General features: G+C 36.1%; 1 protein-coding gene and 1 pseudogene across 1 annotated transcript in view; both read right to left on the minus strand.

The window, feature by feature from the left end:
• The window catches only part of LOC138385770 (EGF-like and EMI domain-containing protein 1), a 94,601-nt gene extending 78,433 nt beyond the window's left edge, over positions 1–16,168 (minus strand). Inside the window, 2 exon segments of the mRNA XM_069472000.1 lie at positions 424–546; positions 15,982–16,168. Coding sequence (XP_069328101.1) covers positions 424–546; positions 15,982–16,168 — 310 coding nt within the window.
• Positions 16,169–24,527: 8,359 nt separating this feature from the next.
• On the minus strand, positions 24,528–26,280 carry LOC138387753 (tigger transposable element-derived protein 1-like; annotated as a pseudogene).
• Positions 26,281–27,177: the final 897 nt, after the last annotated feature.

Genomic DNA, 27,177 nt, shown 5'->3' on the forward strand with positions numbered 1-27,177 from the left:
CCAGTTCTAAGTCTGGTCTCAACTGAGTGAACATCATGGCCAGTAATTATAATGGCCCACAATCCTCACTTCATTGTGGTTCACTGTACTTGTTGTCTATAAGTAACAGCTAACAATTTATACTTTACTGCAAATGGCTTAAATTATATACTACGGAAATATTCACACATTTGGGAACTCATACATTTTCTTGTAAATATTAATTTCTATATCCCCTTCTCCTGTTTTTTTTTTATTGTCTTTCAGTCTTTTAATAACAAGATATGGGTTTTTTTGTGTTTATTCTAAGAGACACAATTGTACTTGAAAACCATCAGTTTCTATAGATGATTTTACAATAGAAAAACCTTTCTTTCCTACCCCTACATGGGCAGGTCGATTTTCATTGAAAATGGCTTCAAGCTGGTTCTAGTATTTACTCACTTATGCAGGTGCGTTCATCAGCATGGAGTCTGTATCCCGTAGCACATTCACAGTGGAAGGTGCCCAGAGTGTTAATACAGCGCTGCTGGCAGCCTCCATTCACCACCGCACATTCATCGACATCTAGAGGAGGAAGACAGATGGCCAGGATTACAATGTTATTCCAATGTCAGCTTCGGAGAAGTGGCACAACATTTCTTTGATACACAGTATGTGTTATGTTGTACAAAGGCACCATCTCTGTTGCCACAAATCTTTGCTTGTTTGATCCATTTTGCTCCACTGTGTAAACAAGAAAACGTAGATGGAAACTTTATTGAGCTTTTTAAATCCCAGCTACGATGAGCATAGGGATTGTCTCACAATTTTCTATACTTCACATACTAGTTAATTAGACAGATCTGAGATACAGATATTTCCTTGGGGAAGAAAAAGCGGAGGGGAGAATTACAATGAGCTACTCTATCTGGAGCAGCACACACTAGCGGACAAACACCTATTATTGGTCTGACGCTGTTGAATAAAGCCAGTAATAGAGGTAAGACCTTGAATCTCCTCATGTGCTATGGTGGACGTCAGGGCAGAGATAGATAAATTAAAATAAAACCATGGTTTGGTGTTCTTAAAAATACATCAGTATATTTTCTCCATTGATTCAGCTTGTTCCTTCTCACTCCAGGTGCCATTTTCTGAAATATCATGCTTATATGAGAGGTTATTTTAATTTTAGAAAAAATGGAAAGAGGTCAAGATTCATGATCACCTACGTCTTGTGATCAGCTAAGGTCATGATAAATGAATATAATGGTCATCTTCCATCAGGAAAGAAAAATAAATTTATCTCTCAGAACCTACACTTCCTGTGCCCTATGTAATCAGTACTTGTGTATCTAAAATCACAAAAAGAAGATATCCAAAAACATAGGGAAGTATTTTCAGGTAATCAGTGGAGGAAAAACTTCTAAATTTACTTGTTTGGGGATTTTTTTTAATAAAATAAAAATCTATATCTTTCAGTAAGTTTAAAAGTAAAAATCATCTTTTTTAGAGAGGTGGAGATTTAACATGGGGAAGTGTGTGTTTCATGCATAGAATGTCCTGACTTTCCCTCCCCCAATCCTAGATATTCTGGCAAAGAATGTTCGGTGTGAATATTCTTCACTAAAATATAAGTCATCCTACTAGACAGTTAGGTTTGCAACAAGCAGCATTAATTCCACAGGGCAAGACAAGACCCTTACCCAAGAAGACATCAAAATGGAGAAGAAATACTATTGCAATGACTAATCATAGCACCTTTTCATTCTACAAACCTATGATCTCTAATGAATGTTTTTTACTTTAATAAAGACTAGAGGATATGATTTGAGAGAAGCAAGAGTTTTTACTTAGCATTTTTTTAATGAAAAAGAAAAAATCTATACAAAGAATATATTAGGTCCCATTTTTACAAAAGAGTCCCACACTTAAAACTGCTGGTTCTATATTTTACATATTTTATATGATCTGGTATTTTCCTTTAAAAATTAGATATTCTGTAGTGATTCCTTATTTTTAAAAGAAATCTTATTTTAGAGATAAGAATTACTGACTTTTTGAAGTACTAGAATTTGAGTCACTCACTGATAACAAAACATCTAAGTTTTTTTCATATAAACTGATGTTAAACCAGAATTCTCCATTTATATTATGCTGCCTAAATTTTTGTCTATCTTTAGGGTATTATTCTGTGGAGTTGAGATATAATTTTAAGCTTAATCTGTCAACCCTGGAATTAGATACCCTTCTCAGGTTTTTTATCTTAGACATATCAATAAAATTCTTACTTCCCATTAGTAATATGTTTTAAATGAGAAATGATTTTTCCATCATCAAGAATGATCATATGCCATATGTATTTAAATGTATGAAAAATTTCATAATGGATGTGCATAGGTATAGATGGCTGTGTCTGAAGAGGGAAAAAGTATCCAGATGGGTGGAGTTCTGGGTACGTGTGGCGGTGTGTTGGATAAAAAGATTTTAGCCATATCTATGATGTTCTAATATTTTACAAGAAACAGTTATATAGGTGTTATTTGTGTAATAAAAAGTAATTTTAAAGAAAGAAGCATAATATGACCACCTCCCCATGACTTACCCACCAAACTTCAATAGTTCTTTGACAAAAGAAACAAAGTTAGCAAAAATAAGAAAAATGACTGGGTCCATTCCAGAGATAAGAATAGGCATAGATCTTGATAATGAACTTTCTTTTAGTATGTTTTAATGTTTCATATTCTTAATCTGCCCCAGAGTTATCAAAGTACTATACTGTAGAAAAAACAAACATACACATATACACACATACATGCGTGCGCGTGTACACACACATATACAGCAAGCCAAACTTCCTTTGCACTTTCAGTCAGGTGGTCTTGGAAAAAATATCTTAGTGTTGAAACTTAGCCAGTTACTTTCCCGTGCGCGACTCAGTTTTCTCATCTATAAAATGGGTTAATAATGACTATATGTGCCATCCTGTGATTTTTTTTTTCCTATTTATGCACACAATTTTGGCATATTCTAATGCTTGAGACTATATAGAGAAATTAAAAGGGTTATTTTATTCCACTAACTGATGGAGCTAACCATGTAAGACCACAAAGTAAGAGTGCATTACAGGAGCAGTGAACAATACAAGAATTCAGGGGAAATCCATTTGGCTCAGGGAGAGAAGGAAATGCTTGGGGGAAAAATGAGAATTGAGCACATGGAGAAGCAAGCAGGCAACTCAAAAGTGCAGTGGCTGTGAGGGGCACATTGTCTGAAATTTAGCATTTAGATCTGTCAGGCTGGAGAATAAAGTTGGCAAAATGAAATAAAGTTGAGAAACAAACCTAAAATCTCCTTTTAATTAATTTGGATACTAAAGCATTCCTCTTCTTGATTTGCAATACAGTGTACTTCAGGGCAGGTTGAAACGTAACAGGCTGTGTTCACCCAGTAGCAAAGCAAACTTATTAAGAGTTAAAAAAAATCAATCGTTCATAGAGTGGTACCAAATACTAAGTAATTGGTTTGACTTGCTTTTTCTTTTTTGCCCTTTCAGAATACATGAATTTACTGATTGGGCATTGTGTAACTGACAGTTTTCAAACCTGGCAGCACACTAGAATCACTTGGTAAGCATTTAAAAATACTGATGCCAGGGGCCCACCCTTAAAGAGTCTGATTTAATTAGTCTGGAGTAAGGCCTAGGAATCAAAACATTTTTAAATCACCCGGAGTATTTCTCATCGGTAGCCAGATTTGAGATTGCCTGGTACAGTCAGTGCTTCGATTACCCTGGGATCTTGTTAAAATGCAGTTGCTGATCCAGGAGATCTGCAGCTGAGGACTGAGATTCTGCATTTCTAACTAGATCCAAGTAAATTCTTATGCACTGGCCTGTGGATCACACATTCTAAGTAGCAAGAATGTAGACAGTCCTCTTTCAACTGTAAATGTCACATGGACCACAGAAGTTATGATTTGACTCAATTTGTCAGTTGTTTGACAAAATTAGACCAATTCAGTCCAGATTTCCAAATCAATCCTTAGTTCAAAATATTTAAATATATGTATGTATTAGAGCAAATGAAATTATAGATAAATTCAAGATAGTTTTAGCATTATTTGTCATAGGAAATAATTTGCTTCTGCAAAATGTGAAGGAAATGTTACTCCTTTTCTGACGGAGTATCTCTGATATAGGATAAAACCAGGTTAAATTGCCATGATATTAGACCCTCCTGCTGGAACTGTCATAAGTGATTTTCTTTTCCATCAAACTTCTGTCCAACAGAGTTAAAAACCAGAAATGTCAATATTACATTAAAATGTTATTATCAAGTATACTTCATGTGAAGAAACGATTTCTCAAAAATTCTCTGAGTTATATCTTCATGTTGGACGCTTATGGAAAGCCCTGCCCTTAGAATTGGAGCTCCAGGACATTGCTGGGAATAATGACAAAGTGATTAGAATTTTGTTCAGCGTTATCACTGTGATATGGACACAGGATTTCATGATTTTTATGCTATAAAACACTGTCAAAAAGAATCAACTATGTCTGCTGTTTTTCCTTTTAATATACTTTCTCTAAATATTTTTGCTGTATTTATCCCAAAACTATTTCCCCAGATGGGCACAGAATATAATATCTTAAAAGAATTCATATTTTTATCAAGCATATTTTGCACATAAAAGCTCCCTAAGACAACAATGATCCATTTTTGTTTCCAAACAACCAAATTGTTTCATATTATTTTTCTTAGATTGTGTGACCATTTACCTGAGAACCAGAGTAAGATAAATTATTCTTCCATTTGCCTTTTAATACACTATTCTCAGAAACCTGTTAATTGAAAATATGTGTTCCTGGGGTGCTTTATGTTGGAGATTTCATTGTAGAAATATTAGGTTTGAAGGAAATATTGAAGAGTGTGGTGAAGATTACACTAAGTTTTCCATGTGGCCTTATTTTCCCTATTTTCTATCATAATGGTAATCACTTTATATATCAAAACTGCTGGCTTTTTGCTCATAATTCTGGAGTGCCTGATAGAATGAACTCATTAAAGTCAAAGATCTTATTGTGTGAAGCATTTTCTGGTGTAGACACCTTATAAATGTACCATGGATGACTGAATGGATGAGTGGTTTGAGAGCCAGCCACAGCATTCAGTTTTCTTATCCATCTATATTCACAAATGAGATTTCTCAGAATTGGGCTCTTTGGCTTTGCTTCACCCTTGTAGTAGAATCTTAACATTTGTTTTTGACTATTCACAGAAGCTATAAAAATCTGAGGTGCAAAATCATTTCTGAATTTTCTGATGAATAAATTCAAACTGTGTCTGTAGTGAGTATTGACTGGTTGCTGGTTGGGATTCACCCATTTTTCTTCTTCTCTCATGCTAAATAACCCCCAGCTTTTCCTTCGTGAAAGTTTACCTCTTTCATTTCAGAGAAGCTGTGTAGTTTATGTGGGATTCATGTACACCACCCCTCTTCCTGTTCTAGGGTGGACTCTGCGTAATTTCATCTCCACTTACCACAGCAATTGGATCTGCATTAGCATATGGCTTTCTCGTGAAGAATGAACTAGTTTAGATCTGATTCAGTCAGCACAAATCTCAGTGTGTAGGTTGGGAATCCTGGAACATAGATGCCGCCTTGCTCTGGAAACTGTAAGGTGTGGATATGAGCCATTTTGCAGTAGCCACTCCCGTGATGGAAGCTACACTAAAGATAGGACAGAACTGAAGAACTCACAGAGACCTGGAGTTGGAGCTCTGATTGAACTATGCCTGAAGTTCTCCTTACAGCTGAACTTCTCAGTTAAGTGATCATAACCCCTTTTTTTGTTTAAGCATTTTGAGTGGCATGACTCTATTGCTTGTAAGCAAAATCATCTTAACGGATGCATGCTGTAAACTGGAGTGCAGGAGAAAGTCACCAAGTGCAGTTCAAACATGGCATCTACTTTTCAGAAAGATTTGTTGATCTCTAATCCATATAATGTTTTAATCTATATTTCACCAAACGTCTAAAAAGTCATACTTTGTAATTATTTTTCTTAGTATTTATTGGGGAAATTACATTCCGTCAAGGTTTTAATGAATTTAGAGATTTGTGACAATCTCAGTTCATCTTTATCACAAATGTTAAAGGTTTATCAAACTGCCTGTACAAAGTCCTGATACATCTAATAGTGCCAAGGATGCTAAAGTCGCCTTCTTGAATGGTTTCCTCACAGTGAATGATCATTCCCTACCTTTGCCCCCCAAGCTTTAGCCTCTGCTTTTTCCTTCTGTTCCTTTCTTGGCAACTAAAACCTCTGGTAGCTTGACACTCAGATCTAAGTTAGTGTCTTATAAATGCATGCTGGTAACCTTGTGGAAATTATTGTTTCCCTAATTTCTGCCTTTGCTGTAAAAAAAAAAAAAAGTTACCTGTTTTCTAGTTCAGGCATTCACCAAGCAATAACAAAAAACACTTAGTTCAGGAAAGAAGCAATTAGGACGTTTGAAGAGAATGACAATACTAAGAAAAAGCAAAGCTCAAAGGGCTTTTTATCTTGTGCTAAGGACAGAAGGACAATATGCACTCTCATAGAAAATGCAATTAGTTTGGCCCATATAGAGTAAGGGTTAAGTGGAAAAAGATTATGCTTAAGATGTGGCTGGAGCCTGATCATGGAGGGTCTTTTACAACATACCAAGGAATTATGGCTTTACTTTATAAGCAGTGAGAATTAATAGGGTGAATAATAGATTAGATGGGTGGGAAATTGAAAGCAGAGAAGCCAATCAATAACCATTGCCAGAATCCAGACAAAAGATGATGAAGACCTGACCTAAGCTAGTAGCAATGGATATAGAGAGGTGTGGGCAGATGTAAAAGAAGTTAAGGAGAAGAAAACCACATGCCTTGGTTACTAAGTGAATGTGATGGAGAAGAAAGAGTCAAGGTCACCTCCCTTGAGCAATCGGATGGATGGTCGTGGCATTCACCAAAATAGCACAAGAGGAGAAACATTGGATATTAGAAAAATAGTTCAGTTATGGACGTAAATGTTTTGATGGGCAAGTGAGATGGAAAGTTGGGGATATCTACTAAGCAATTGAGTATGTGGACTAAGATGAGGAGAAAAATATGAGCTGATTTTTCAACTACTATTTATCTATATACACAAGCCTGAAACTCAGGAGTAATCCTTGACACTTTCCTCCACCCATATCCAATCTAATATTAAATTTCACTGTATCAAACTTACTTCCCACCACTTGTCAAATCTGTTCACTTCTCATATCCACTGTTCCACACTAATCCAACTACACTGATGGATCCCTCCATATCCACCAGTGGGCCCTCCAATATCTTCTGTAGGATGCACAGTGATGTAATCAATAAAAATGTAGCCAATTATCCCACAGTTTTATACCATTCAATCACTTCTCATTTCTTTTAGGATTAGACTGAACATCAGCATGATATGCAGGTCTCTGTGTGGTCTGGTCTCTGCCTCCTCCTCTAACCCTATCTTGCTACTCTTTTTCCTTACTATCTTTTAGCAACACTGATCTTCTTTAAGTTCCTTGATTCTCTTTTACTTTATTCCACCTCCCCTTTACCTAGTGAGCGCCTATACATCCTATAGATGTTCACCCAATACCACTACCTCACAGAGGCCTATAGTTTTCCCTCAATCTATTTCAGATTTATGTCATACCTCCTTGAGACTACCTTCCTTTCAGAGCTATTAACTTATCTATGCCATCTCCATATAGTTAGCAATTCAATCCACAAGAGGGGTGATATTACCAAGCAAAAGCATACAGATTGAGAAGAGAAAGGAGTGCAATTGTAAATCCTGATGAATACTAACATTTAAGGCAGGCTGAGGTAGGAACACACAAAGCTGACCTAGAGGGGATACAAACAAGTAGGAGGAAAACCAAAAGAGTTTGGGATCATCAAAGTCAAGGAAAAAGTCATCCACACAGAGATGTCAAGTAGGAAATGCAATGTGTCCAGTGAAATTAGGAACAAGGATTTCACTGATGACATTGATGAGAAGGATGTTAATAATCATATTCCTATGTAACAGTTATTAAACACTTATTATATGTCATGCACTACTCTAAATTATTTTTATTTTTTTGACGACAGGTTCTTGCTCTGCTGCCCAGGCTGGAGTGCAGTGGCGTTATCATAGCTTACTGAAGTCTCAAATTCCTGAGCTCAGTGATCCTGCTGAGTAGCTGGGACTACAGTTGCATTCCACCACCATGCCTGGCTAATTTGTTAAAAAAACAATTTTGTAGAGACAAGGTCTTACTGTATTATCCAGGCTAGTCTTGAACTCCTGGCCTCAAGCTATCCTCCTGCCTCAGCCTCCCAAAGGGCTGGATTACATGCGTGAGTCACTGCACTTGCCTCTAAATTCTTTACATAAATTATCATATTTAATACTCAAAATAGCCCTATAAAGTAAATAGTGATATTACTCCTATTTACAGAGAGGGATGCTGAGACATAGAAAACTGTTTCAATGGAGTGGCTGGATTGGTTCCAGATTGCAGTGGGTTGGGTTGAAGAAGAAGTAGGAGACAGAGAAAGGAAGACAGGGCATTAAGACATGCCTCATAATAAGTTTGACTCTTAAGGAGAAGGGGTTGTATTTAGACAGAAAATTGTGGTAGTGGGAGAGGGTTTTTAAGGTGAATGCCGGCCGGGCACGGTGGCTCACGCCTGTAATCCTAGCACTCTGGGAAGCCGAGGCGGGAGGATCGCTCGAGGTCAGGAGTTTGGGACCAGCCTGAGCAAAAGTGAGACCTCGTCTCTACTAAAAATAGAAAGAAATGATTTGGACAGGCAAAAATATATATAGGAAAAAAATTAGCCGGGCATGGTGGCACATGCCTGTAGTCCCAGTACTCGGGAGGCTGAGGCAGAAGGATCACTTGAAGCCCAGGAGTTTGAGGTTGCTGTGAGCTAGGCTGACGCCACGGCACTCTAGCCAGGGCAAAAGAGAGAGACTCTATCTCAAAAAAAAAAAAAAAAGGTGAATGCCACTTGCAGAAGCTTAAATACTCATTGAAAAGGGTCAATAGAGAATTGATTTAAAGATATAAAAGAGAGAGGGAATTTTCAAATTATTGAGAATCTCAAATCACATTAGTGCATTCTTAACGAAGGTATATGTTGGGAAAGAATTTGCCACAGGCTCTACACAGTTTTGCTGTGTATGTTAAGAATGCAGGGCCCTGCTCGCTCTTTGCCCAAGCCATTTTTTAAGACTGTATTTCCACAGAGAAATGAGCTAACATCTCCCCTGAGAAAAAGAGCAGACTTGTTTCCACTAACTATAAAAGTGGTAGATCCTCCAAACTCAGTGTTTCCCTGATGTAATACAACCGATTGCAGGTACAGACATCCATAATGGGCTCTTTGTGTCACTGCAGGGGGATTTGGGGAACATTGGTAACTGACAAAAACAAATGCAGCTCTGGCCACTGCTTTTGCCATGAATAACAAAGTCCTTTTTTCTGACCCAGGAGTCTCATGTCTTTTGTCAGCATCCATGAAACAGTAAAAGCTTAGCTTGTTAGTGTAAAAGCAGGGTAAAATCCCAGACCTTGCACATTTCTTGACAGCATACAGAATAGAAATCACACACATGATCATCTACTACTCGGGGTTAGAAAGAGCATATCTGTAGCAGAGTGGAAGGACCTAGGGAGCAAAGAAGGATGGTCCTGCCTTTTCCCTGTTGTAATGAGGCCTGTTGATTGCTTGTAGCCTTGGAATTATCAATAAAGCATGATGCTGGGCAGAACTCTGATCTGCCTGATCCTGCCTGATTTGACAATCTGATCCTTTGTGTTAGCTTGGAAGGGAGGAAGGAAAAGATGTTATGCTGTTATATCTTTATGTGATTTTAAAGAATGCAAGGACACAAATATCCAACCTAGGAAACCAACAGTTTTACTATATTGTTAGCTCTCTGAGGGCAGAGATGGTATCTGTTTTGCTTAACACTGTGCTTCTAGTATCTATTCCGGTGTTTGGCCTATAGTAGTTGAACAATAAATATTTGTTGAAAAAAAGTTTTAAATGGACAGCTGAGTGATGGATACCTACATTGACACAGGAAAAGATAATTAAATTGACAGCAAAGAAGAGTGAGAAAGAGACGTGAGAGAAGATGGGGGTGGCAGGATCTTATAGAATCTTGGCATCCAAGGAAGAAATTCTTTTTAAAAGGGAATAAACAACAGTATCAATACTGCTGAAATCAAGTAAAATGGGGACTGTAAAAACTCTGGCGGGTTTGGAAATAATAAGGTCTTTCTGCCACAGTATAGAATGTGGATAGCAAGTTAGCCTTTTGTGGATCTCTAATTCTTTAATTTTTTCCCAGTCCCAGAATATTATATTCTTTCTTCCTTACTGAGAACAGGGCTACCAAAGTCATGATTTTATGGATCTATTATATTGTTATCTTACCTATAACATGACTCAGTTATCATTCCTGAAAACCACAGTGTGACAAGGCTCTGGTATATGGTGGTACAGTATCGTCATCATAGTCTCTGTGAATGTGGGAGCAGAAAGCAACAAAAATAAAGCATGTACACAGAGCCTGCTAAAAACACCCATTTAACATATATCTGACGGTATACAAAATTGTTTTGAACTTCATAGGATTAAGCACAAATGGCAAAGGAAGGTAAGTGCACCAGTGAAACTCAACCTGAGCAAAAATTCACATAGCTGTTTTGCTTAACTAAATTTCTTTACTTCCAGTTTAACTCACAGTCCAAATACATTGATTCAATTCCAATTTTCAAGGAAGAGCCAAACCTTTGGTGGGCTGTGAGCTAAAGGTGCTATTTCCGGAGGTGGATGAGGCATTCAGCCTGGGCATTGCGTTAGAGAAACAGAAACCTTAAACCAAACTCTCAGTTCACTCCCTAGGAAAATGAATGGCATTCTCCTTAGAGATTTTAATCTTTTGGATGGTGATTAGTTAGTTCTACTTCCCCACTTTCTCTCTAGGTCTAACATGACTCTAGCATTTAAATGGTGATCAGTAAGTGTTTCCCAAGTCAATGGTGAATGGAGACAAGTCTGAAGAGGAAGAGGAGAAAACCAACACAGGGCTTGGAAATCTGAGGCCGGTAATAAACAATGGTTGGTTGGATACCTGCCTGAGTGAGATAACTGGATTAATCTGGATATTATTTAAAGACCCTTCTGAAGACCATAGAATATCTAACTCTAGGGGTCTCAAGTAAAGGAGAACACTGGAGCGCTGGATATTCTAGAGGTCACTGCTTGAAAGGTGCATCTTTCCCCAGGTGTATGGAAATGAAAGATGGAGAGACAGACAAGTTGGGACAGTCTTGGGGCCTTGTACAACTCTAGATCACTGGGCAGTTGGGGGAGCAGGATGAGGATGCACAAGCTGGGAATTGAAACTCAGAAAAGGAGCTCAGGAACCAACCTCTGTCTTTCATTACCACCAATTGACCAGACTCCTTTTCTGATTGACTCCACTTCAACTCCACATTCCAACCAAAATGGTCAAATTAACTGAAACGAACTGGTTCTTTCTAAACACCCAAAATTACAGCTTATACTACACATGGTAGTTTGATAGAAATTGTAATAATGGTGAATGAATATTGACTCTGAAAGGATCTAGTAATGCTGTTACCTGCACCGAACTTTTTTCCCTTCTCTTTTTCCTGGTTATAGAGCTCCTCTCTTGTATGCTGGGGTGTAGGGGGCGCCATTCCCACTCTTGTGCCCCAGGACCACCACCCCATAGTGGGGCACACAACCTGAGGATTCTACCTTCCTAGCCACAGTGAGTAGCTCAAGAAAGGGCACGTGCCTCAAGCCAAATTAAGCAGAATCCTGCCAAAGGCTTTTGCTAAAGCTGTTAGGAAAGAAGCACTATATTTTCTGTGGCATTCCCTCATTATAAAGACAGGGAAAGCTTTAGCTTCTAGAAGATGTATTTTCCACCAGGGGGAGGGTCTAATTGAAAATAAAGATAACCACTGGAAGGTATAATCAGGAGATGAAAAGAGGCAGCCCTCTGAAGACAGTGTTTAAGCGCCTGTATACAATTCTGCCTGAAAGCTGGGTATACCTGGATTTTTCAGTTATACATTGCAATAGCTTCCACCTCAATCAAACAATAACAACATTAAGCTGGTGTGAGGTGGATTTCTCTCAGTTACAACCAAAAGAGTCTTAATTAATCCAGGGTTATCTTAAAATAAGGCCATAATCCTGGATGACTCAAAGAATATCTTTTAAGAAATGCATCTGTTATTCCATATTTCTGACATGAAACAAGTCATTTTTTTTTCCCTCCTGAAACCAGTGAGATAGCAATTATTTATTCTTAGGACATCTCTAAGTCATTGTTCATGTTTATGTTGAGCCAGTAACTCTATGCTTTGATTAGTATTTTGGGGACTCTCAAATGCTGTAGCAATAAACTTATTTCCCAGAGCAGGTAAAGATTTTGGCTGTGACTCTGGCTTGTCTACTGACTGTTTTGCAGCTAATGGTTCTACATTCTGGGTAATCTAAGGAAAGGTAATGGCAGGAAGAAAGCTTGCCTGCCTTGGGTTCCTGTCTTGTTTCAGACTCTTTAACTATTTTATCCCTTTCATCCTTCCTGAAACTCTAAAGATAGGAATTATTATGAATTTTAAAGATAACAAAACTAAGACTCCAAGAAGTTAAGCAATTTGCACAGGTTTTGTTAGTGTCAGATCTGGGATTTGAATTCAGATCAAAAATCAGATAATTTTGGATCTGTTGCCAACATACTTAAACAAGCATGCTGTTCATGCTTGTTATTGTGGCTGGTTTAAATTTTTTTTCTCTACTCAGATGAAAATAAGATGAATGGCTAGATGATAAAATGTCTGTTATAAGCTCTGTTAACAATTTTCTTCAGGAAGAACCTCACCCCTCTCCTTCCACTTTCCCCACCACATGTCTAATTTGTTATCCAATTCTAGCCACTAATTAATCAGGTGTCAAATGATAAACTAGACAAGAAAAACACCTTCCAAACATAGCGAGAGACAAAGAATGACAAAAACAGGAGGATGGGTAGGGAGGGCCATATGATGTAATAATGGTAGACCTCCCCACAAGATTTTACTCATAACTGTTTGTGCTTTTATGAAAATATATTTTCCATGTCCCAGAGCAAATAGGATAACAACATGTGCTTCTCAATTTGCATGACGGATTTGATGATGTTTCATGTTCTATCACATTCCTTACATAATTTTTTCCCTTTTCAGATAGCAGATCATCATTGGTGGCAGAGAGATTAAAAACTGCAGGAGAGAAGTAGGCCTGTACTTCTCTTCGGCATTCCATGTACACCCTCCAACTTATGCTCATGAATTTGACTGTTTAAACTTATTTACATTTAAAAATATTTTCTCTATTATTACTACTAGTCATATAGTCTGCGCTCTCTCTCTCTCTCTCTCTCTCTCCACCTCTACTTCTACAATGTTTGGTGACTTATCCAAATATAATCTTGGCCTTCTTTTCAGCAAAATGTAATTATCAACCAGTTATTTTTATAGTCAGTTACAAATAAGACCTCAGTACACTGTGTATGCCTAATGACATATTATTTGGGGAACCTGATAGACTCCTCCAATTGCCTTTTCATAGTAAAATTTCTTGTTTTCCTCACAAGTAAGATTACAGAATTCCTAGGAAAGTGTAGGAGATATAAAATATCTTTTTAAAAGATAGCAAGAATTTCTATTAGTGTGTTCAGAAACAATAACTAAAGAAATCTTGTGCCTTCCCACCACCCTCAGATATAAAAACATGTCAGTTACCTCAGTTTTGATTGATTTTTTTCTCTTTATGATGAATCATACTTTCGTGCTTCTTTGTATGGCTACTCATTTTTTATTGGATTTCAGACACTGCAAATTTTACCTTGTTGAGTGCTGGATAGCTTTTTATTCTTCTAAATATTATTGAGCTTTGCTCACAAATGTAGTTAAGTTATTCGAAACAGTTTGATCATTTTGGCTGTTGCTTTTAAGACTTGCTATGTAAGAGGAACAGTTTTTAGTACAGAGCTAATAATTCTCTAATACTGAGGGAAGACATTGATTATCTATTCTAGTGCTTCAGGAATTATGAGGTTTTCCACTATTTCTGTCCCTTATGTGAGCGTTATTGGAAACTGTTTGTTTTCTGTAATACTTTGGAGTGCTCCTTTCCCTAGCTGTGTGTAGCTCCCTCACATGTATGTGTTGATCAGTATTCCTCTAAATAGTTGAGGAAGATCCTCTGCTAATTTTTCTAACACAATCATAGTTGCCCACAATGGCCCTGTCTTCAGGCTAAAAAGCCTTAAAAATGGGTAAGTCTTCCTTTTATAATCCCCTTCCTCCAACTCGATTCCCTTCTACAATCTTTCTACTTTTGTTCTCTCAGGTAATTTAAAAAAATGAATAAATAAACGAACATACATTGAGCTTACTGTTACCTATGAGGGGTTTGTTCTGATGGGAGCTTAAATGGCCATTTAGAAATACCTTGAGTAGTTGTCCCCAAATCATCATTCTATCATATTTCCAAACACAGAATATAGTTACTGAGAGCATCAATAAAAGTATATTATACAAAAAGTAAATTATACAAAATTATAGAAATAGGACTAGCAATTAAAAATTAAATTCACATCATTTTTCTTCCAGTGTAAATAATCTATATATTCTTAAATCAGTGAAAATTGTTCTGATAAATAAAAAATTTATTTATAGTTTACCCCTTGTGAAATTATTTTAAAGAATTTATTTATTTTTTATTTCAAAATATTAAGGGGGTACAAAAGTTTTTGTTACATGAATACACCCTGTAATGCTAAAGTCAGGGTTTTCAGTGTGCCTGCCAACAGGGCAATGTTCATTGTACACAATAGGTTAAGTTTTTATTCTGCATCTCCCTCCCACCATCTTCCTTCTTAGTTTCCATTGTCCTTTACATCTTTTTGTGCCCATGTGCACCCATCATTTAGCTCCCACTTAATAATGTGAACATATTAGTGAGAACATAGATGGGGTTGTTTTTTTTCTTCCTGATTTCTTCGAGTTCATTGTAGATTCTGGAAATTAGTCCTTTGTCAGATGAATAGTTTGTGAATGTTTTCTCCCATTCCATATGTTGTCTATTCACTCTGTTAAGTACTTCTTTTGCTGTGCAGAAGATTTTTAATTTAATTAACTCCCATTTATTTACTTTTGTTGCTGCTGTATTTGCCTTTGGGGTCTTAGTCATAAATTCTTTGCCTAGGCCTTTATCTACAAAAGGTTTTCCTACACTTTCTTCTAGAATTTTTATGATTTCATGCCTTTCATTTAAGTCTTTAGTCTATCTTAAATTAATTTTTGTATATGGCAAGAGATATGGGTCGGTCCTATTTCGTTTTCTACGTGTAGCTATACAATTTTCCCAGCATCATTTATTGAATAAGGCATTCTTTCCACAGTATATGTTTTTGTCTGCTTTGTTGAAAATCAGCTGGTCAAACTGATCAGCTCCTGCCCCTTTTAACTTCCCTGGTGTGTGTGGGTGAGGGAGCACTTGTCTTCCAGTCACAAGCCTGTGAGAGTGTCTGCTCTCCCTGCTCCCTCCCTGGCCTGGCAAGGAGTGGTGTGGGGGCAGTTGCAGCATAGCTGATCCTGTGTAGATCAGCTGTTCTGGACCCGAGAGCTCAGAGTAGCATCAGCTGTGGCAACCTGGGAACAGAGGCCAGCAGAACTCTGCTGAGACCGCTCTTCAATGCAACTTTACTATACAGTCTCCAAGGGGTTCGCTGATCAGTATGGAGGCCCATGGTGGGGTGAGGCGGGGAGGAGCCTCACAGCTTGAGTTTCAGTGTCTGTGTGGGGAGCATGGGCCCCTGGGGTTCTCTCCTTTATCCCTTCCCCATGTGTAGGCATATCCCCCAAGTACCTTCTGATCTTGGCAAGTGGATCTTCTTGTCCCCATCTCCCTCTGAGTGTCTCCCACTGCTTCTCTGATGATTTACAATGCTCTCTCCAAGAGGATCCATCCATAGGTGGGCATCTACTTGCAACTTTTGATCCTCTCCTTGAGAAAAATGTGTGGGGGCTGCTTCTAGTTCTTCATCTTGGACCATGGTCTATTTTAAACAATGTAAATATTAAAAATTCCTTTATCAAATGATCTGATAAAATGGAAAATATTCTGATTGAGGTTCTAGGAAATTTGTGGCTCCTGGCACTCTCCACCCCTTGTTTTCTTCTTTTAGCTTTTAGGTCATTCACTCACATTAAGGGTGTTGAGATCCGGTGCATAGCCATCTTCTTCCCGAAGTCTAGCCAACTTCTAGACAACAAGAGATGCTTATCAGAAGCATCTCTTAGTCCCACAATTCCCACAACTTCACAATTCACTAGCCACTTTCTTCATTCCACTCCAATCACCAACTCCCTTGATCATATTGTGGCAAGTTTTAAGCAGAACTATTTCACATTTTCAATTCTCAGCCCTTTTATGCTTTTCACTCCCTGACTTATTCTTCCAACACACTCTCTCCCTTGTTGATACCATCTATTATTTTGCCACATCTCTTATAATCACCTAGAAAACTCTAGTCCTGAGATATCCTCACTTACAACTTCCCTACTCTACTTTCATTGTGGAGCTTTGCTAGAAAATATACAGCCATAAAGATATGTGACTCTACAAATGCTTGGTCTTCAACATCATCTGGGATTCAACAGTGCCCACCAGTTTCTCCCCTAAACCTCACCAGTGATTGTGAACCTTATGCATCCTCTTCAACATGCTCACAAATTCAACATCTCATGCTCTCGGTGACCCCTAGAGGAAAGAGAAGGTATCAGATATAAATAGCTCATTTTTTCCTTGTTGCAATTTTGAACCTATATATATTTTTATTTCCTTTTCTCCCATTTTGGTGAAAGGTCTATCTTTCCACCTTTGGTTTTATTTTTGAACACTTTATTGTGAAAAATTTCAAATTCATAAAAAGTTTAAAGAATTGTTGATGAATATCCATATACTCTTCGTATATATTCACTAATTGTTAGTATTTTATTTCTATCTACCTAAATTTTTTTTGTTCAAACTTTTAAAGGTAAATTTCAGACATCATGAATAATTCAACATTTATCTCTTAAGAAAAAATTTTCTTATATGGCCATATTACCATTATCAAACCCAAGAAATTTAAAATTGAACAATAATCTTATCAAGTATATAAGAGGGAAGAGTATCATCTCATAATTTAAGTATAAATGATGCAACTTATAATTTTTCAATTTTATTATGATATGAAAGCAATACACTTCTGTAGAAAATGTACTTTGAATACCCACACAACCATTCTGTTTTTCACTTTCAATATAGTATTCAATAAATTACATGAGATATTGAACAATTTATTATAAAATAGGCTTTGTGTTAGATGACTTTGCTCAGCTGTAAGCTAATGTAAATGTTCTGAGCATGTTTAAGATAGGCTAGGCTAAGCTATGATGTTTAGTAGATTAGGTGCATTTTTGAGTTAGCATATTTTCAAGTTATAATGGGTTTATCTGTATGTAACCTCATCATAAGTTGAGGAGCATATGTATGTGTATATATATATACATACATGTATATATATTTACTTAACATTTACACACACATTTACTTAAATTTTAAAAATATGTATTTCTTATTTACATTTCTTGAAAAAGTTTTGAAGCAATGAATGACTATTAAGGACCAGAGAACACATATGTTTTCTAAAAACTTAGTTTATAAAATACTATTCCTCACTAAAAGGAAAAAGGCTCCTTAGAGAAATGACTGATTCCAGAACTGGAGCAAGGGAAGTACAGGGTGAATCTGGAATATCTTTTTGTAATGGAAAGCTAGGAGGTACTCAAAGACTCATCAGTCCACCTATACTTAAAAATTTATACTTTTTAATTCACTAGGGAATTGACTTCAACAAATACTCATAAGGCAATAGACTTTGGCAAATACCGTATCTTAAATATCCCCTTCTTTAAATCCTACCCAGCTTACATTCTTGATTTCCTTAAAGAATTGCCCCATTCTCTATCTCTGGTTCCTCAATACTCATTCTCTCCTTAGTCCACTGTTTTTTTTTTTTTGTTTTTTGTTATTGAACCATTAATCCTCTGAAAATGCCCTTGAGGAAGTCATCAAGAAACTTTCAGCTGAATCCAATGAATGCTTCTAATTCTCATTTTCATTCAACTCTTCATCATTGGATATTGTTGAACATTCTTTGAATCACACTTGTCTTGCTTCCTCCTAATTCTCCCACATTCTATTCTGCTTTTTCTAGGCTCATTCACAGTCTCTTCTTCCTCTCACTTTCCTACAGCTGTCAGTGTTCTCCTGGGTTCCTCACTTTGTCTCCAGACTCCTTAACAGGGTGTTCATGTCTTCTCCTTCCAAGTCAATCAGTCACTCATTTTGATGCATAATTAGGTAAACATTTCTTTTCAAAATCTGTCCTTTTATTTCTCACCATTTCTATATATACTCTAGCCATGATGATTTAACAATATTCACTAGTAGTTTTTGAGCATTTAATGACTACTAGGCACATTTTTAAAATTTTAAATATAACTAATTCTCATTTAATCTTTCAAACAACCTTATAAAGAAGATGACATTAAAGGAGCTCCAATTTACATATAAGGAAACTAAGGTAGATGGAATTTAAAAGATACATCTGTGTTCATATGTCTATTAGTTACCAGTACTACATCTGGATCCAGGTGGTGTCTTCAACCCTACTTTTACTTGCAGTTTCTCTGTGTGCTTCATTTTCTCAAATCACAGGACACGGCCTTTCCTCTGCCTAGAATGTATTTCTGCCCATTCTCTTTCTGGTTAGGACATCGTTTAAAGCTCAGTCCCAGTGGAAAGTTGATGTAAGCTGATTTAGGTGGCTTCCAGTATACTACACAGTCTCTTGAATATAGCTCTATCATTGGATTTATCAAATGATACAATTTTTGATTCCATGACAGTAGATGTTGTCCTTCATTTCTTCTCTAACATTAGTTGTTATGGTGTACATTTTCAATAAATATTTGTTGAATGAAAATAAACTACTGCTTACATAAGTGGCAAAATAGATCAGTTCATTCTGACACTGTTTAGATATTGTCTAATCAGAGCTTTCCAGACTTCAACGTGTATACAAGATACCCAGGAATCTTGTTAAAATGAATATTCTAGTTCTGTAAGTGTGGGATATGGCTTAATATTCTGCATTTCTAACAAATTCCAAGTGATGTCCATGCTGCTGATCATGGATTACATTTTGAGTTTTAAGGGTACAAGCAGTACTTAAACTTCAGTGCATAAGAATAATATGAAGAATTTGTTTAAAATGAAGATTCCCAGAACTCATTCTGATCCAGCAAGATTCAGGGCCCTGGAATCTTCATTTTAGCAAGCTTTCCAGGTGATTCTGATATTGTATTCCAAAGACCACAGTTTGAGAAAGACAGATGCAAACTCTAAGATTTAGAGTAACCTATGTATAAAAAGTCCTCAAAAAATTAAGCAAATAAGTATTTTTTCCTTTACTTAATGCCTCACATATGTCCTAAGATTTAATGAAAAAATAAAAAGAATGCCAGAAATTGCTCTTTATTTATATTACAAAAGCTTGAATTTGCTTTATATATTTTTGAAAATAGTTAAATTGTGTGTCACTTTTAATGCCACTTGTTTTTCTCTTCTAGTAGGAATTTTTATTAATATGCCAGAAATCACTGATTTATCCAATTGTAGAATTTGAAAAGACCTTAAAAGGTAAACTACTCCAAACTCCTACACACTATAGGAGTCCCTTCTTCATCATTTTTAACAAATGGCTTTTCAGACTCTGATTAAACACTTTCAACTACAGGCGCTTGCTATTTCATCCTTCCTAGTCTTTCCATCCCTCCTGCTGCTGCTGCTTCTCCTCCCCTGTTCCTTTGTATTTATGTAACCTAATCACATTGCAAAGCATTTGGAAAGGAAAAAAACCTCCATAATTATGTGTTTTTCCATCAAAGAAAAAGAGTTATTCTAAAACATAAAAAATATTATAAACGAGATAGTACAAATAAAGTGCAAATTTAGCTAATTTATTTATTTATTTAGCAAGATTGGCACTTTTATATAACTTGCACTTTATTGTTGTTGAGAATAAATATTTTATATTTGTTTACAAGTTATGCTTCTTTTTTGGTGAAATGTCTGTTTATGTTTTGCACCCATTATTAAATTACATTCTCCTGTTCTTTTTCTATACCTTCCCTTGTCTAATGTTTACCAATACTAAAAACAGAATTGAGAATCTCTCTTTTTTTTTTTTAGTTTTCTTTTACCAACAGCTTTCAACCAAATCTCCAATAAAGATCAATTTAATTTAAAGTGCACCTCTAGACTATCTAGGATTTAAGCATTTAATTAGAAATCCATTAAAATAATTGTATTCCCTTTTAATGTAGTCACTTAACCTGTAGTTAAGTATTAAAAAAGCTCATATATAAAAAAGCTCGTATATAACCGATGCTATTTTGCTTAAAATTATCTTGGAAACATTAGCACTTGTAAATTAGATATAAATGTGCTGAATTCAAAACCCTAAATTTACTGTTCACAAAAATTGATGCACTGACTATATTTTAAAGTCCCAGCTGGAATAAAACAATATTCTTTTATTTATTTATTTTTTCATTAATCTCAGTCAATCCCTCTGCACTAGGACTTGTCCATCCATTGTAGGAGGGACACCAGCAGGTAGGAAGGGAACATTGACTTTCCACGACTTTACCTCCCCAAGCTAGGGTAGCGTGTCCTGGCTCAGGCACACCTGAGCTGAGTTGCAGGGTGGGGCTCCCAGGCATCTGTGAGTATTTCCACCCCCTCCCACCCCAAGTATCTCCATGCCTGAGAGCACAATAGCAAATAAAAACATCTTGACACAATGAAAGAGAGAGGGGGTGAGACCATAAAATATAAGTTTTATATTTTAGAACTTTTAACAACACTTTCTTTTTCCTGCTTTTTGAACAAGGGGCCACACATTTTCATTTTGCATTGGTCACCATGCACACACTTCTCACTTTCCAGGAGCTACTCCCTTTTGATTTTATTGTGAACCTTTAGCTAGCTAATGAAGACTCTCCTAATTTCCCTCTTTCTGCCACAAAATGCCTATTTCCACTCCTTTTCTGCTTTTTTCCTGTAGGTTCCAAAGTAAATTCCACCATATTATGCTCTCCATCTGATTCTGTATATTGAGTTATTGTATATTGGCAAATTTCGAAGTTTTCAGGGTGTTCCTGATACCTACAGGTGCAAACTCTTGGCATCCAAGTCAGTTCTCCAGCTATGACCCTCCTTCTAGACTTATATCTCACTACTTTGCTTTATGTGCTCAAGGCCTTAGCCAACCTGTGCCACTCATTATTGCAAAGGCTTTTTGCTAACTCTTTGCCCTGACTTATTCAAAACCCTGCACCTGGAGTGATCTTTTCATTTTCCATAAGCCAAAATTCTACCATCTTTCAGGTCATAGCCAAAATTCATCATCTTACATAAAGACTTCCTTGGTTCCTCCAACTGGAAATGATTTAGTTCCCCGGAAAACTCCTATAGCATTTTTTTCTGTCCTTCTCTCTTATGAACATTTTATCTTGCCTTATAGTTATTTGTAAATATTTCTGTGTTCTTCTCCACTGAAATATAAGCTCATTAAGGGCAAGAAACATTGATAATTAATTTTCTATAGTTAGCACTTACATTGATCAATTACAAAGTGATTTTGTATTCATTTAATTTTGTGAAGTCAGTGCAAATAATATCATCTATCCATTTGAGATATATATGGAAACTGAAGCCAAGGTAAGTTCAATCATTTTGCTAGGGTCAGAGAGCAACTAAATGGCAGAGGCAAGATTCAAACCCACAGTTTCTGACGATAAATCTACTGCTCCTTTTCCTTCATACTATGCTACCTACAATCATCTTTGTATGGTCTAAAAGAAGATGACCCCTGGAACTTAGCATAATATCTTGGGCATAACAGATATCAAAGAGAGATGTATTAATTAAAAATGAATAAAAATATACATAAATATAAACAAAAGCACTCACTTGGAAACAAGATAATGTACTTAACATAAAAGAGAGCTAATAAAACAACTCATTTATCAAGAGACAAATCTTCAATCTGAAAGAGTCAGTGGTGCCAAGAATATACTTGGCCGATGTTGGAAATATTCGAACAAATGTCACAGAATGGACTAGATTTAAGTCATTCATTTTAGAGAGTGGATCTGATTCCAAAAGGGAGAACTCTGTTAGTACCTGATGTGACAATGTAAGGAAAATACATTTCCAGGCTTATCATTTAAGAGTTTCTGACTGCAGGCAAACAAGACATAGATGAGGTTCTCAGTGAGAATTGAACAAGGAAGAGAAATTTGTAGAGGCTGAAGTGCTTTAGTAAAGAAAACATGCATCTAACCCCTGTGCTCTTTCTTCCACTACTGTTCTGAACGTGATTTTGTGGATTCACAAAGGCAGCAAGAATGAAAGAGATGGAAAAGTACAAGCTAGTAACATTCAAAAGGAAGCAAAAGCTGTCTGGATTCAGGCTGATAACGCTGAATTTGTCTAGGGACGGATTCTCTTGAAATTTGCACTTGATGCTCAAGAGGCCGTACCAAGAATTATCAACTATAAGACGGCACTCTAATTTAGCTTATGAAGCAGTTACTGCTCTGGTTGAATGGACATTGATTAGAAGTTGGAAGAATGTGCTGTAGTAGGTCAAGTTTTTATAATATATGTCTCAAAAATGGGAAGTTTAACCCAATATATAAACTTTATTTAGAAATAGACTTTATAGGATTGCACTTATTTATGAAGAACCTGGCATTTGCTATTACATAATGTTGAGGAGGAACTTGCATTCTCAGAAAAGAGAAAAAGCATAAAAGAGGCTGTCTCAGAGAAAAGGAAAATGCAGAAGGGCAGGACACAAAAGTAGTTTAAAAATATATTAGAACATTTACTTTATAATTAACATTCTAGTCTTAAAATATTTCAATAAGAATGTAATATTAAACTTTTGCAAAATTTAAGCAACATATATGAAGAAAAAGGATATCACTCTGATCTTAGAAGGGAATAAATAAAATAATACAAAATTACCTACCTATGTAATAAAATAAATGAACTGTAACAGATCAAATATATCTTAAAGAACTTGTTTACATGTTTTAACATGGTTAAGTAAAAATGGTAAATCTACCCTATGGAATACTATGCAGCAGTTTTGAAAGAATAATTTCTATTTAAATGTGCTGGCATAAAAAAGTCTATGTCATACTGCTACGTTAGAGAGAGAGAGAGTATCCCTTATAATAAATACTTGGGACCAGAAGTGTTTCAGATTTTGGATTTTAGAATATTTGCATTATACTTATTGGTTGAGCATCTCTAATCTGAAAATCCCAAATTGGAAATGCTGCAATAAGCATTTCCTTTGAGAGTCAAAAAGTTTCAAATTTTGGAGCAGCTCAGATTTCAGATTTTGGATTATGGATACTCAACCTGCACATATATGTATATATGTATATGCATTTAAGTAAATTCATAGAATCTACACACACATATATTTATATACATATATGCATACATGTATGTATTTTTATAAATACTTAGAAGGAGACCACTAAGGATTCCCACAGAACTGACACCAGCTGTTAAGCCTAGGCAAAGGGAAGAGTAAATACAAAAGGTATGAAGGGTTACTAAAGAGAAAATTTCCCCTTCTCCTTATTATTTACACATATTATAATAAGAATGAATCACCTCTATATTTTTTAAATAACATGCGTGTGTCTCCAAAACTAGTGATCTGAAATCACCATGGCAGGTGGGTGTTAATCTCTATTTATCCAACAGTGAATATATTACATACCTATATATAATATAATATCTACAAATATGCCTTTCCTAGAGTTTTCTTTAACTTCCTCTGTAACTTAAGATGGACTAAAAGCAAGGCCTATTGCCTACATTTCAAAATCTTAACTTTAGGCAAAAGCATCGATATTTACTACACAGAAAATTTTTCAAAATTTTGATATAAACAGAGAATGGTGCTTCTTTTTCAAGTTTTAATGTAGTCTTAAGTAACTGCTATAAACACATGGTAGAGTAAGTTATAACACATCTGATAACTGTAACATGATACAGGCATAACTGATAGATAATGTGGGTTCAGTTCCAGACCACATCAATAAAGCAAATATTGAAATAAAGTGAGTCACATGAATTTTTTGGTTTCCCAGTGCATATAAAAGTTATGCTTACACTCTGCTGTAGCCTATTAACTGTGTAATAGCATTATGTCAAAAAGCAATGCATACCTTAATTAAAAATGCTTTTTTGCTAAAAATGCTAACAATCATCTAGCCTTCAGTGAGTTGTTATCTTTTTGCTGGTAGAGGATCTTGCCTCAATGTTGATGGCCGCTGAGTGATGAGGGCAGTGCTTGCTGAAGGTTGAGGTGGCTGTGGCAATTTCTTAAAATAAGACAACAACGAAGTTTGTTACATCAATTGACTCTTCCTTTCATGAAAGATTTCTCTGTAGCATGTGATGCTGTTTGGTAGCATTTTACCCAGAGTAGAACTTCTTTCAAACTCTCAAACCCTGCTGCTGCTTTATCATATCAACTAAGTTTATGTAATATTCTTAATCCTTTGTTGTCATTTCAACAATGTTCACAGTATCTTCACCAGGAGATTTCATCTTAAGATACCATTTTATTATTCATAAAAAGCAACTCCTCATCCATTAAAGTTTGATCATGAGATTCCAGCAATTCGGTCACATCTTCAGGCTCCACTTCTAATGCTAGTTCTCTTACTCTTTCTACTACATCTGCAGTCATTTTCTTTACTGAAGTCTTCAATCCCTCAAAGTCAGACATGGAGATTGGAATCAACTTCTTCTAAAGTCCTGTTAAAGTTGGTATTTTGACCTCCTCCCATGAATCATAAGTGTTCTAATGGCATCTAGAATGGCAAATCTTTTCCAGAAGGTTTTTTCAATTTATTTTGCCCAAATCCATCAGAGGACTCACTATCTGTGGCAGCTATAGCCTTATAAAATGTTATTTCTTAAAAAATAAGATTTGAAAGTTGAAATCACTCCTTGATCCATGAGCTGCAGAATGTGTATTGTACTAGCGGGCATGAAAAAAATATTAATCTCTTTCTATATCTACATCATAGCTCTTTGGTGACCAGGTGCATTGTCAAAGAGCAGTAATATTGTGAAAGGAATCTTTTTTTCCCGTGAGCAGTAAGTATTAACTGTGGGTTTAAAAGTATTCAGTAAACCATGCTGTAAACAAATGTGCTGTCATACATGCTTTGTTGTTCCATTTGTAGAACACAGGAAGAGTAGATTTAGCAAAATTCTTAGGAACCGTAGGATTTTTGGAATGATAAATGAACATTGGCTTCAAATTGAAGTCACGAGCTGCGTTACCCCCTAACAAGACAGTCAGCCTATCCTTCGAAGCTTTGAAGCCACACATTGCCATCTTCTCTCTAGTTCTGAAAGTTCTAGATAGCATCTTCTTCCAACAGAAAGCTGTTTGGTCTCTGTTGAAAATCTGTTGTTTAGTGTAGCCACCTTCATCAGTGATCCTACATTGACCTTCTGGATAACTTGCTGCAGTTTCTACATCAGCACCTGCTGCTTCACCTTACATCTTTATGTTATGAAGATGGCTTCTTTCCTTAAACTTCATGAACCAGCCTCTGCTAGTTTCTAAGTTTTCTTCTGCAGCTTCCTCACTTCTCTGAGCCTACTTAGAATTGAAGAGAGTTAGAGCCTTGCTCTACATTAGGCTTTGTCTTAAGGGAATGCTGTGGCTGGTTGGATCTTCTACCTAGGCCACTAAAACTTTCCTCATATCAGCAATAAGGCTGTTTTGCTTTCTTATTATTCTACTGGAGTAGCACTTTTAATTTCTTTCAAGAACTTTTCCTTGGTATTCACAAATTGGCTACATGTTTGGCACAAGAGGCCTAGCTTTTAGCCCGTCTTGGCTTTTGACATGCTTTCCTCACTGAGCTTAATCATTTCTAGCTTTTGATTTAAAGTGAGAGACATGAGATTCTTCTTTTCACTTGAATACTTAGAGGCCATTGTAGGATTATTAATTGGCCCAATTTCAATGTCGTTCGGTTTCAGGGGATAGGGAGGCCTGAGGAGATGGAAAGAGATGAGAGAACAGCCAGTTGGTAGAGTAGTCAGAACACACACAACATTTATCATTAAGTTCATTATCTTATTTGGACATGTTTTGTTGTACCCCAAAACAATTTCAATGGCTACATCAAAAATCACTGATCACAGATAACCATAACATATACAGTAATTTAAAATTTTGAAATACTGCTAGAATTATCAAAATGCAACAGAGACACAAAGTGAGCACATTCTGCTGGAAAAGTGGCTGGGCAGAGAGTTGCTACAAACTTTCAATTTGTAAAAAATACAGTATCAGTGCAGTGCAATAAAGCAAAGTACAATAAAACAAGATATGCCTACATAAGTTTTCTTTTTGTGGGTGGTGACTCTTTAACACTTTTATTAAAGTTTTACTCACAAATTTTATGGAAAATGAAAAGTCCAGAAAAAATTATTACATTTAATTCAAAACCGATTACTTTTACTTCAGTTTTTCTTTTACATCTGACTCACATTTGACTGTTGGCTAGTTAAACATTCTTTTAGCTATTCCACAGACAATAATTATCCTTCCTTCTATTCTAAATCTTTTATGCAAACCATATGGCACATTTAGAAATTTTGCAGGCTCTAATTAAAAATGTCCATTCAAATTAAACAAGGTCACTAGAGAAACTATATTGAAATCTACCATATTTTTAGGAGAACTACACGTAGACAGCAATATAACAGACCCATTGTCAGTCAAATGTAGCTGCAATCTTCATGGTGATTTGTAACACAAAAGATCAGAAAACAAATCACATCATTGGTTGGTCTTCTAAATATGCAAAGAAAACTAAAATGTCAAGG

Source organism: Eulemur rufifrons, chromosome 7 (assembly GCF_041146395.1).
Source record: "Eulemur rufifrons isolate Redbay chromosome 7, OSU_ERuf_1, whole genome shotgun sequence".
In the NCBI taxonomy this organism is placed as follows: domain Eukaryota; kingdom Metazoa; phylum Chordata; class Mammalia; order Primates; family Lemuridae; genus Eulemur; species Eulemur rufifrons.